Source organism: Rhinolophus hipposideros (genome assembly GCF_964194185.1).
Source record: "Rhinolophus hipposideros genome assembly, chromosome: 10".
NCBI lineage: Eukaryota > Metazoa > Chordata > Mammalia > Chiroptera > Rhinolophidae > Rhinolophus > Rhinolophus hipposideros.
This window is the reverse complement of record NC_138056.1, coordinates 42,501,051-42,514,610: the sequence shown is the minus strand read 5'-3', so window position 1 is coordinate 42,514,610 and position 13,560 is coordinate 42,501,051. Positions and strand designations below refer to the sequence as shown.

General features: G+C 44.7%; 1 protein-coding gene across 5 annotated transcripts in view; it reads right to left on the bottom strand.

The window, feature by feature from the left end:
- The window catches only part of TRIM66 (tripartite motif containing 66), a 48,725-nt gene extending 37,280 nt beyond the window's left edge, over nt 1–11,445 (bottom strand). For 2 of the 5 annotated variants that reach the window (XM_081063864.1, XM_081063867.1), the window contains exon 1: nt 1,899–2,307. Coding sequence is in view for 1 of the 5 variants with exons in the window: in XM_081063868.1 (XP_080919994.1) it covers nt 11,184–11,412 (229 nt within the window). In the remaining 4 variants the exon portion in view is untranslated. Of the gene's footprint in view, nt 1–1,641; nt 1,663–1,898; nt 2,308–2,610; nt 2,688–11,183 lie in introns of those variants that run through there. The other 3 variants (XM_081063868.1, XM_081063865.1, XM_081063866.1) reach the window with 3 other exon arrangements.
- Between the last annotated feature and the right edge of the window lie 2,115 nt (nt 11,446–13,560).

Sequence of the window (13,560 nt, the reverse complement as noted above, 5' to 3'; positions counted from 1 at the left end):
CTTCTTTAATTCAAGTGTAAATAAGCAAGGTAATTTTAATTAACTAAATAATTTGACTTTACGAAAATATTCCATAATAATGATCAGACTCTAATGACGACAAAACTAGCTCTGGACCTGGAAAACCAGAAGGAACTGAAAGCCAACCCCTGCTGTGCTTCGTTTTAAGAAATATCACCTTTGAGAAAAAGCAAGTGGAGCAGGTTTTCTGCCTGGAGAAAATAAATCTGGGGGCAGTTTCATTCTACGGACTGGTGGTTCCCAAACTTTGTTACATATCTGAATCATAGGCACTGTTAAACATCCTGATGTCCAGTCCACATCCCATATCAATTAAATCAGAGTTTCAGGACATGGGATCCAGGTATCAGTATTTTTAAAAATTCCCCAGATGATTACAATGTACAACCAAGTTTGAGGGCCAGTGCCTTAGAGAGAGCACCCCCCTGGCCTGTGTCTGAGTCTGATAGCTCTGTCCCCTGTATCATGCAGCTAAAAGAGGCGGGCTCACCCAGTTTTACAGAGGCTCCAAAAAGTTAAAGATCTGAATGCAGCTCTGATATATTTCCCATCTGGCAGAGAAGAGTGCAGACGCCCAACATACAGAAAGGTATCCTGATACCTAGGTATCTTGGGCAGGTGGTGGTGAGCTGGCAGACATATTTTGCCTCCCCTAACTCTCACTGCACTGAAGGACACATGGGCAGGCTTAGGGTGCAGCCTGAGGTTTGACCCCACAAGACTGCCGCTGGGGCCTGGACAGTGTGCTCACCCGGGATCAGTGAGGCAGCGAGGAAGGGGGCCGAGACTGGGTAGTCCACCCTTCAGACATGACCAGCAGAGACAAGGCAACCTGGGCACCTGGGGGCTGGGGTGGGAGAGAAATCCCACCGAGTTCTCGGAAAGTAGCATTGGGTCAGCTCAGCCCACCAGGAGGGACACATACCCACCAGGCGCATAAGCCTGAGCTCAGTGCTAAGCAACCCTCTGAGGGGAAGAAGCCCGTCATTCTACAGCTCCTGTCCAGGACTCCAGGAAACTTCGCAGCTGAGGCCCAAGCTCTGACTCCAACGGAGCAGTGGTGCCCTCTGAAGCTGCCTCATGCTCTTCTGCCAGCTCTCACCTATAGAACCAAAGCTGGACAGACCTAGTTTTCAGACCTCGCTTTTCTCACTGCTCACCTAGCCAATCCCCTCACCATAAGGATGGTATCATGGAGACCCAGAGAGAGGGAGGCACTGAGCTAAAAACCACAGAGCCCTTATAAAACACAGGTGGCACCCTGAACCACTGAGCAGTTCTTGATTACCTCTAGAGCCACATGTGAGACATTCTACCTCCCTATGCCCGTCAGATACTATATAAGGAAAAAAAGACATTCTGGTTTTATCCTCTGCTGGGCTGACCATCCTCACTAACGATTCCTGTCCTCCCAGCCAAGGGCAGCTCCAGGGTGCTGGGCATCAGCTCAGGCCCCCACCACACAAGCCCCTGAAGCCTTCCTCTAGCCTATAGCTCAGAGCAGCACCACCTTTGAGAAACACATTGTACCCACTCCCCAGATGTCCAGTCCCTGCTAGAAAGATAGATTTTGATCCTAAGCTGACTGCTGCTCCTGCCCCTGGCTGCCAGTAGGCTTACCTGTGGCCCCTGCTGCCCTGTGATGAGAGCAATACCTGGGAGAGAAGTCAGAAGAGCGACAGGTGAGACCAGCACAGGTCCCAGAGGATGGTGCTTACCAAGCGCCCAGGAACACCCACCCTGCATGCTGCAGCCAGCTGGGCCGCAGGGCCTAAGCCTCGGGGACCTGGGTACTGGGTAGGGTAGGGGGAGCAGCCTGGATCCTCTCCTCCTTCCTCTGCTGCCTCCTCAGCCAGGGCTGCATTTCTCCAGCTCACCTGAGATGCTGCTGCAAGAAAGGGCTTGGTTGACTCCTCCTGTTCCTGTTTATCTCGAAGGCTCTGCAGCAGTTTTCCCAAACTGAACAGCAAGAGGGAGACCTCAAAGAGGCGACTCTCTTCCTAGCTGCATCTCCTTCCTAATCCTCTGGGTGCCTTGGAATAGAAGCTCAGAAGGAAGAAAACGAGATTTTCAACTTTCAGGAACTAGCTCTGTCGCTCTCTGCTCAGCTCAGGAGGCCATCACTCTCAGCCTTTTAGGACTCGATCCAAAAAAAATCCTTCAGCCCTCCATGTTCCCCAAAATGACAATGCTCATGTGTGGCTGGAACCTGCCCGGATCCGGCAGCTCATTTAAATAGAGCTCATCAAAACAACAGTGTTGGTGGAGAAGTGAGTAGCTGCAGGGCCCTGGGGACCCCCTGTTTATACGTAGGAAGAATGATGCAATCTGTGTATCAAAATAGCAATCCAGAATGGAATAACAGGCTCACGCAGCAGCGGTGCCTGCACAGCCAGAGCTCAAGTTGACACACTCTGTCAGCCCCACACTGCTGCAGCATGCAGATGCCAGGCACACACTCTCACCGAATCATTCTGAAAATCAGCAGGAGCCCGAGCTATCCCTCCATGTCCCCGACACTGAAGGAGGGTGTTGGGGGGAGGGGGAGGACTTCGACAGACATTAAAAATCTGTCTCCTACACACTCACCTGCTCCTGCCACTTCACCTGAAGTCCTAATCCTGTGACGTCACAGTCAGTTGCCATAGTGACCAATTGTCCGTCACAAGTGGAGGATTAGAACTTCAGATGGAGAAGACACATATTTTATGATGCACAAAGATCCTGGGAGGGATCCCTTGGCAGCTAACTCCACCCCCCAGGGAGATACAGTCATACACAAGCAGGGAGAAAAAAAGGGAAGGAGTAACAGGATCAAGCGCGAGGAAGGACATCAGGATGGGGCAAGACTACAAGTATAGGATAATTGCAAAAGTAGAAGACAGGAAAATTTCAAAAACACAGAGAAGAAGTGGCAGGGAATGAGCCTGGAAAGATTGGCAGGAGAGTAAGCTCCTAAAGGACCCTGAATGCTAAGCTAAGGAGCTTGACCTTTATCCTAAAAAGCAAAGGCAGCCCAAAAAGGTTCTGGAGAGAGACCAGGCTAGGTTTTATGATTGATTGGAGACAGGGGTGTCAGGAAAGAGGCTTGGGCAGTGGAGCATTAATGGGATCCCGAACCAGGGTAGAAATGGAAAGAAAGAGACAAAAGAGTCATTTCAAAGGGAATAGGCAGGATGTAACCCAAATAGGGTTTTGGGGGGAGTGGTGGTGTGTGAAGAAAAAGGAGTCAAGGGGCAGCCGGATGACTCAGTTGGGTAGAGTGAGCTCTTAACAACAAGGTTCCTGGTTCAATTCCCGCGTGGGATGGTGGGCTGTGCCCCCTACAAAGATTGAGACGGCGACTGGACTCGGAGCTGAGCTGCGCCCTCCACAACTAGATTGAAGGACAACGACTTGGAGCTGATGTGCCCTGGAGAAACACACTGTTCCCCAATTTTAAAAACTTAAAAACAAAAAAACAAAAAAAAAAAAGAAAAAAGGAGTCAAATGAATGGGTGGGCTGTCCTGAACAGAAAGGTAACAGGTGGAGGAAGAGGGCAGTTGCCAAATCCCATCTTACCTGCGTCCTCCTTTCTCTGGCATCCACAGCTTCTGAAGGTCAGGCCTTATCCTACCTTGCTGGACCAGGATTCACAAATCTGGAGGGTTTGTTAGAAATCCCAAATCGACCAAATCCACATCTCTCAGGTGTGGGTGTGGGACTAGGAATCTATGTTTCTATCAAGTTTCACAAATAATTCTTAGGCATCCAGACCAGCACCGGTTCAAGGACCAGTAATCTAGAACCAACTACAGTAGCCTTCTAGCAGGTTTTCCTGCAGCCAGTCTTGGCTCCTCCAAGGCAGAATGACATTTTAACAATACAGATTCGATCATATTCCACTGACCAAAAACCTTCAGTGGTTCTCCGCTGTCTACTGAATAGCTTACATTGATTGGGATCCTTCATAATCTGGCCCCAAATTTCCGTTCCAGAGTTCCCACTTCTCACTTTCAAACAATCCTATATTCCAGCCAAAATGGCCTCCCCTCCGTGTGCCTCCTTCCTAACACTATTCCTGCGATTCCCTGACAGATTTTTCTGGCCCTGCCTGGCTCCTGCACAGCTATTCCTACTTGATGCCACCCACAGGTTCAAATCCACCCAATTCCCCAGGCAGAGCCTAAAAAGGGGGTCAGAAAACTACAATGCACCTGTTTTTGTAAATAAAGTTTTATTGGAACAGTCACGCCTATTAATTTCCATATTGTTTATGGTTGTTTTTGTGCTGCAGCGAAAGAGTTCAGTAGTTGTAAGAGAGCCTGTATGATGCGCAAAACCAAAAGTATTTATTATGGAGCCCTTTACCGAAAAAGTTGGCTGACTCCTGGCCTAAAGCAAAGGCTACTTAAATTATTCTAGCCTTGCCCTTTGGAGTTCAATTCTGGTAATGGGGATCCTGCTTCTTCCCAAATCATCCCACGTCTCTATATGCTCTAGTTCTGATAAATGGGTCACATTTGAGCTGGGCCTTCAGTTGGGGATAGGATGTTACTAATCAGGAAAGGGCATTTCAGGAGTAGGGGACATCATAAACAGAGGATTACAGGTGTCAAAATGTGAGGTCTCTTAGGGAAAGATTGGCAAAGCTAGATCACGTAGAGGAATGACGGGAGATGAGGCTCTAAAATTAGTTTGGGGTCAGATTGGGGAGAGCCTCAAAGACTACACTAGGTTTCTGTTCTGAAGTGCAAGCAACTGGTTTCCTTTTGGGTAGTTAGAAACGCAGGCCCAGAACGGGAGAGAGTGATCAGAATTGAAGCTAGAAGATTTGAGAAAATAACCCACAGAGGCAAAGGGTGAAGTGAGATCAGGCAGGAAAACCCAGGGCTGTGGGGCAGGGCCAGGCAGCAGATCTGAGCCAAGAGTCAGAATCTGGGCTCGAGGGCAGGTGCCACGTTGACACAGGAGATGGAGGGTCCAAAGCCTTCAGAGCCCATGCTGCTAGGAACCACCCAACTGTGAAACAAGCTTTCTGTGCCAAGAAGTACCCATGGGGGAATGCAGAAGCCACAGGTAGGATGAATCTGGGCTCATCTCATTTCTCTTTTCACTTCAAATCTCAAGAGATAATCCAGGGATTCATGCACTGACATACTCCATGCAAAGGCACTGTCCCCATTTCCAATGGGCCTGGACAGAGGGACAGTGGGGAAGCAAGGGCAGTTTCCTACTCTAGGTCTGCAGTTCCTACTGGCCCTCAAGCCCAGGCAAGCCCTGGACTGGCAGGCAAGGGAGTTAGATTTTCTTTTTCTGGTTCTGTAAGTGACATTCAGCAGGATTCTAGCCCTTTGTGGGGCCTCCTGATGCCCCGATGCAGTGAGGGGTTAGCGAGAAGCTCTCTGGCCTCCACAGCACCTACTAGGATGGGTCCCCCTGAATGAGAGAGTTCCGGCAAACAAGAGGTCCCTCTAAGACCTGTCCTTCACTGACAGCCACCTGGAACTCCCTCCCTCAGCAAATCCATTCTAGCTGTAGCCTTCCCAGCAGTGCTGGCAGCAGCAAGCACAGCCCCCTGCCTCCTCCCTATTACCAGGGGAAGTGCTCTCCCAGTAACGGGTACTGTTCTGAGGTGCACAGTGCTACTCCCAGGCCCCTAGAGAGCCAATTAAGGTGAGGAAACTGTTCAGGAACTAAAACACCATCCCGCTGGTCGGGCTCCGGAGCTCCAGCTTCTGCACCTGCTGCATGCCCCACTCAGCCCAGCTCTGCACCCAACCTCCACGTGGGAGAGCTGGGTCGCTGCCCACAACAGACCCCACAGTGGTAGGACACTGTTCAGCACCTGGAACAGGTAAATAGCAGTCACCTTGCCTGCCAGGCTCCTGTAGCTGAGGTTTCACCCACTCCCCTGCCTCCCACCCTCACCCAGGCCATTAGAGCCCCTCCAGCTGAGCTGCTCATTAAGGTAGGCGTCGTTTCCCTCTCTGACTCTCAGATTGTAGCATCTTGCATCAGTTCCCTCTCTTTGGATCTTCCCAAAGCCCCAAGGCCTGTCCACTGAGGAACAGAGATTGCTCCCCCTTTCAGCATTTGTAATTTACAAAGGACATGCTGTCACCTGTCACTAGCTTCAGAAACCATGAGGCAATGGTGGTTATTCGGTGTTCTTAGAGCTCTTCAAGTCCAGCCCTGAAAGCCAGAGAAGACCCAGAAGTGCCCAGACAATAAGTACTTGAGTCCAGACCGAGTTCCAGGGGCTATAACTGCCAGACCAGGGCTCAGGCCACATCTCAACTGCATCGCCCACATTGATAACAGGAAAAGTAAAATTCCAAATTAAATTCCAAAATAATTCTGGAATTTAGATCTCAGAATCAAAGTCTCCCCACTAGGATTTGTCTTTTTGTAGATTTTAAGAGAAAGAATAATATTCTTTTTACTTACATGGGGAAGGAAATATCCAATTATTTGCCTCTTCTCCCCTAAAACAACAAATAGAGCCATAGGAGCTCTGAGAATTTTGAAGACAGATCCAGCACACAGTAAATGTCAGTTTCAGGCATGCCTGCCCCCTCAGAGCTTGCTACAGTTATTTAAAGTATCACTTTGGGACTCAATGGCCAACTTTCCAGATAGAATTTGATTTTGGGACCTTTTCAGTTAGGCTTAAAAGAAAATGGTCCCCAGTAGGCATCTGCATTGGCTGAGTAAATCCATCTCCAGTATCAACCTTTCTGCACAGAGCCCACAGCTCCAGCTGTCCCACTCACCGCAGGGCTGAGCAACCGCATGCTCAGCACACTGCTGCCTCTGCTCTGTCCCATCACCAGCCTTCAAAGACCTTGCCCAGCTGGTCTCCTCAGAGCCTGAGACCTGACGTGGACCCATTTCCTAGTGTGATAGGGTTGCAGGGGAGAATCTCAGCTAGGCTGCCTTCATTAAAGATGGCTCAGCTTGCAGGGTTGGTTCTTTCCTCAAAGATTCTCCATGGAGTCTCCCCATCAGTTCAGTGATTCCAGGTGAGTGTGAAATCTCCCCTGAGCAAAGTGCAGATCACAAGCTTAGAAGACAGGCGAACTTGAATTTGACTTGACCTGACACTTAGTAGTTGTTAAACCTTAGACCTTATATAATCTCACAACCCCCAGGTTTTTCATCTGTAAAATGGGAATAAAACCTACCTTATAGGGTGAAGTTTGGAAAAGATAACACATGTACAAGTACCCAGTACAGTGTCTGCCAACCAGTAGGTTCCTGATAAATGTGTTTTGCATCTTGCAACTCAAGGAACAGAAAGAGGCTGTGTCACAAATGAAAAACAATCTTCTTCTAAGCAAATGCCACGAGAGATCTTTGTGGATTCACAGCTTAAATCAATTGTTCAATAAACATTCACTTCAGGCCCCCCATCCTGTGGAGGTTCTGTTTTAGGCTGTGGGGTTGTAGAGAGGAAAGGCACAGTCTAGCTGAATGAGAAGATGCCCAGCTCATGCCCTCGCCCAGTGCTGAACCCCACTATAGGCCTGCAGGCCTGGGGAGGCCCTATTGAGGGATCAGGACTGAAAACTAGCTGGACAGTCCCTGAGTCCAGGCACAGCCTCTCTTCCATTCCACACAGCAACTGCCCGGTGCTGCCCAACAACCAAGAGAAATCGATGTATGGAAATGGACTCATCTCTATGCAGTGTGGCCCCATCTGGTTTGCAGGCATTGATGCTACAGACCTATGTTTTTTCAGCCTCCACCTGTCTCTCCTGCCACCTCTACCTGCTCCCACATTTTACTTTTGAAAACCTCAGATTGGCAGAAATCGGATAAGCCATTTAGCAAGTCTGTGCTCCTCCTCTGCTGGATAAAAGCTCTTTCTGAAGAATCAGACTCCCAAAGCATGGCTTCTCAAATTATGGACCAGAAATCTAAGGTCAGGTATTGGGTATCTCACTAGACTTACCGGAGATAGGCGACAGCTCTACTTCTCATCGGTCAGCTCATTGGGGTGCCATTCTTTTTCAGTCCTTCAGAAAACATTCAGTGAGAAACTGATATCACCAGTCCTGGTGCATGAAGAACCTCCCAGAGGTGCTGTTCCTTTGCCTGAACGTGAAACAATCTTCTCTTCACATCCCTGCCACACGGTATGATTATCATCTGTTTAAGTGTCTGCCCTTCTATGGAATATGAGTTCCTTGAAGGGAAGCACCCTGTCTTTTTATCTCTATACCCTAAATGCCATAGAGTCTGGTACACAAAAGTCAATAAATACCTGTGAATAAAACAGACAGACACACCAACAAATTCCATACAGCATAAACTCCTAAAATTTCCAAGTGATACAGGAAGCTTGTGCCACTCTTCACCTATAAATGTAAATATAGTAGGTAACAATGGCCTGGACTGATCATAGGACTTACTAAAGGATATAAGATGCCATATATTCAAAAAATTGCCTCTCTGTTTCCAAAATAAGCATATTCACATCTAACAAATTTTTTTCTACTACTTCAGTTTCACAAGTTCTAAATAACAGTATTTTTTCCCAGTGCTTGGTCTAACTATATCCTAAGCATAACATGGAATGTTTTATGTGTATATTCTTATTTAATCTTCCTAACAATCCGAGTTAATTACTACTATCATTATCCCCATTTTATAGGCCAGAAAACTTGCCCACGCTACTCGGCTCTTAAGTGGCAGGCAGAGCAGGACTCACACTCAGAGGCTGAGATATGCTGACACCAAAGCTTATGTTTTCAGTCTCCATTGCACTTAGAAAACTTGGCAACAAACACGATGGTTCTGAAAATTGTCATTAGTATGAATTTAGTTTTCTGACTTTAGAGTCAAAGTCTTGAGACAGGCATATTAGTTCATGTTAAAAATCTTAAGGGAGATCAAAGACCTGAACATAAGAGCTAAAACTGTAAAACTCTTAGAAGAAAACATAGGATAAATGCTTCATACAATGGATTTGGCAATGATTTCCTGGATATCACACCAAAAGCACAGGCAACAAAAGTAAAAATAGGTAAGTTGGATTTATCAAAATTAAAACTTTTATACATTAAAGGACACTATTATATTATAGGACAACAGAATGAAAAGCAACCCAAGGAATGGGAGAAAATATATGCAAATCATGTATCTAATAAGGGTCTAGTATTCAGAATATATAAAGAACTCCTACAATTCAACAACAACATAAACCTGATTTAAAAAATGGGCAAAGTTGTGCTCACTTCGGCAGCACATATACTAAAAAATGGGCAAAGCTAAAACTATATCATTAAACAATAACTCCCCACCTCCCCTCCCACCAGCCCTTAGCAACCACCATTCTACTTTCTGTCTCTGTGAATTTCACTGCTCTTGGTCAGTATTTGTTTTTTTGTGACAGGCTAATTTCATTTAGCATTATGTGCTCAAGATGCATTCATGTTGTAGTATGTGCCAGAATTTCCTTCCTCACTAAGGCTGAATAATAGTCCATTGTATGTATATACCACATCTTGTTTATCTACTCACTTGGGTTGCTTCTACCTTTTGGCTATGGAAAATAATGCTGATATGAACATGGGTATACAAATATCTCTTTGAATCCCTCCTTTTAATTATTTTGCATATGTACACAAAAGTGCAATTTCTGGATCATATCGTAATGCTATTTTTTAATTTTTTAAGGAAATACCATACTGGTTTCCGCAGAGGTTGCACCATTTTATATTCCCACCAACAGTGCACAAGGATCCCAATTTCTCCACATCTCACCAACAATTATCATTTTCAGTTCTTTTTTTTTCTTTTTTTTTAATAGCAGCCATCCTAATGATCCTAATGAGATGGTATTTCATTGTGGCTTTGATTTGTATTTCCCTAAAGATTAGTGATATTAAGCATCTTTTTATGTGCTTATTTGGCTATTTGTATATCTTCTCTGGAGAAATGTCTATTCAAGTCCTTTGCCATTTTTTAACTGGGTTGTTTATTTTTTATTACTGAGATGTAGGAGTTCTTTATGTTCTGGATATTAACCCAACAGTGCTGGAACTTTTAAGACATATTTAGGATTCACTATATTTATCAGTTAAATTTATTGGATTTCTAAGAGTTCTTTCAGTAATTAGGAATGCTTATTTGCTAGACAATTGCATCACTTAAAAAGAAAATACATTTAATTGATAAAAACAAGTATTAACTAAATTTGTAAATATGTTCAAATATTAATGAAAAGCCCTTAAAAATGATTGTTAAAATTTGCCACATTTATTAATAGTGTAACATTCGTAAGCTAAAATCAAAGCTCAAGGAAGAACAAAGTTTAAGTTATACGCTTAAAAATCATATATTCATTTAAAAAATCAAAGTAGATCACATCTTCTGTGCTCCAAACTCTCAACAGAGACACAGAGAAGTTAGGTAACTTGCCCAAGGGTTTAGAGGGCTCAAAATTCAGACCTAAAGACAACTGCAATGTTATGGTGCCTCAAAGACAGCCTAGACTTGTGCTACAAGTCACTTTCAAAATACTGCAGACAATGAAACAAACCAAAAAGATAATGCTGCCAAATGCTGTCAACTTATTTGACTTTCTCATCCTATAAGTTCATTCAATAGATACTCACTGCCCCTCCATAACGTGCCCTGAGCTGCAATACTGAAATGAAGGAACCTGATTCCTGTCTCTGAGGACTTCACAGTTTTCAAAGAGATTGTTTCCTAGGAAACCTGACATTCAGAAGCAAGACACAAGCTCCTCCCTGCTGGGCCACAGCTTAGACGGTGAATGGTTCACTAGTCAGCGTGTCTGTTCAAAATCTGTCCCTGACCAACCCTAGGAGCCCAGCCCATGTCCCCCTGCCTTGGAAGTTTAGTGAGCCAGGACACGTCCTCTCCACCTAGGGAGTCAGCCAAACCTTGGATCAAAACCTTCCCAGGTTTCTTAGTCTGCTACCAATTTAAGGAAATCCCAAACATGAAAAGTCCCAGCTTACAAAACAGATATATTAGGCATCAAGAGGATTTGTTTCATCTCACAGATTCCCCAAAGAGTCACTTTCAGCAACAAACGTCCCTTGGGCATTTAAACACTGATTCTTTCTATACCTGAATTCAGTTCCTATGAAACAGGAAGAGACCTGTTACATAGAAAGAGGTGAACACACGGGGCTTTTTTACTTACCGTCTGAGACAGTCCCATGAGCCTTAGCAACCTGCCCCAGCTCCTGGATCAGGCCCTGGAAGCAGTGCTTACAGAGCAAATGCTGGCAGGGTAGGAGCCAGGCACCCATGTACTGCAAGTCCTGCCGGCACAACAAGCACGTCAGTACCACGGCCTCCATCTGTCCACTCCTGTGTTTCTGGTCAACTGGTGGCGGCCCCATAAAGCTCACACCCATATTCATGCCCATGCCTGTGCCTGGGATCGGGGCTTTTTCATTGATATCCTCACGCGTGGAGAGTGAGTAAGCTCCACTACCTGTAAGTGAAGCACAAAGCAGAGTGACTTATTTCTTTAGGGAGGAAGATGTTCCTGGACAGGCCAGAAAGGACTCAGAGAAGAAGGCTTCAGAAATGCAGGCCATATTCCTCCAAGAACTAAAGCGCATGTCCCACAACAGGGCGCAGCCTCAACCTCTCACTTGGGCCCAAAAGAGTCCAGCATGTCTGCTATGGAAAACAAAGCCTGGCGGGATCTGCTAGGTTGTGTGTTTCTTACAGGGTTTGTTTTTGCCTTCAAAAGGGTCCCACATCTACCCATGTCTCTCTTTATTAGTGGACAAGCTGGACCTCAGATTCCATTTTGGAAAAGAGGAGAAAATGTATTAAATGTCAAGTTGATGCCAGGTGCTTTATATACTTTATCTCAATCCTCACAACTACCCTTGGAGATAGGGATTATGATATTTTCACAAATTACATAAAACCATGAGGGACAGGCTGAGGAAACTGAGGCTCAGAGAGGTTGGGAAATTGCACAAAGACAGGAGGTAAGTAGCAGGCTTCAAATTTAAATTCAAACCCAGGTCAGTCTGATTCAAGACTCCACGCTCTTAACTACTGAAACATTTCTCAAGCTGAGGTTCACACACACGTTCATGAGTTCTCTCCAATATTTTTTTTAAATTACTGTTTCATTCAGGTAAGAGTTTTTTAAAGTATAAATATTCTGGATCATCTACACATGCACAAAGATGAGATTTTTAAGGGCACTGTTAAGGGTTTAGGATCTAGTTCACCCCAAGCAGTATTAGTTTGTCTCAGGCTAATAAGAAGAAAAAGCGGTAGACTTAACATGTAAGGATGGATTCTTGCCACATGAAGGATAAATGACATTGCAGCACACAATGAGGAATATTTCACAGTACATACTTGAAATAGACGAAGGAGGTAGGGAAACTGGGCCTTATCATTGTGGAAATAAGTCTGCTAAACTTAGCCCCGACAGGGAGCGCCACATTTCAGTTATAGTGGCAATGTAGTTTAGCAACACATCATCTGCAGATGGAGTTAACAGTGTTAATTTTTTTTTATATTTGCAAACATAAGAGCAAAAAGAGTGTGCCTAGTTTTATATTTGTACTTATTTGAGAAACGAAACAAAAATCATTTAATTCAAATCTGGAGCTCCGCAATGATGCAAATTTGAGAGAACTTTCACTTCGGTCCACAGACTTTGGGAGCCAAGTCCATGGAGGACAAAAGGCGATGGGGCTAGGAGAGGCCAAATTGCTTGGGGGCCCACCAAGACCCCACTAAATAAAGTAATGGATGGGCCTTCACCTTGAATCCACTGCGGAGCTCTAAGGGCAGTTATTTTCCAGAGAGCAGCCATAGTGCCAGCTGCAGTGGAGGTGAGGGCCGTCTCTCTTAGAAGTTTTAAGTGGCTAAGTTTATTTCATTAGAGAACACCAAACTTTTTGGTCTTAGAACCCTGGTACATTTTTAAATTATTGAGTTACATCTAGTGCTATTTACTACATTATAAATTAAAACTGAGATCATTTAAAAATATTAATTCATTAAAACACAGTAAACCTATTAAATGTCAACATGTATAACATACTTTTTAGAAAAAAATAACTATCCATGTTTCAAAAAAATAAAGAGTGACATTGTTTTTTCTTTTTGCAGACCTCGTTAATGTCTGGCTTAATAGAAGACAGCTGGATTCTCACACAGACTGCTTCTGCAGTCTGTTATATGTTTTGTTTATAGTATCTGAAGAAAATCCAGCTTCACACAGCTATACATTTGAAAAAGATAGGAGTATTTCATAGCTTTATCAGATAATTGTCAATATTCTTCTTTGATACTACATCAAAATTCAATTCAAGGGGCAGTTTCTTAAAGGTTAGTTGTAATGTAGAATCTGAGACTACATTAATGAACTTTTCTCACTCTATTATATTAAATTCCACTTATCTGTCTTGCACTTCGAGCTGCTCTTTTACCCAGGCATAATTTTATAACACAAGCATTGGTTATCTGGAAAATACTGGTTCAATAACTTATGCAGATGTTCCAAATTTTGACACGTTTTGTTATATAATGAGCAA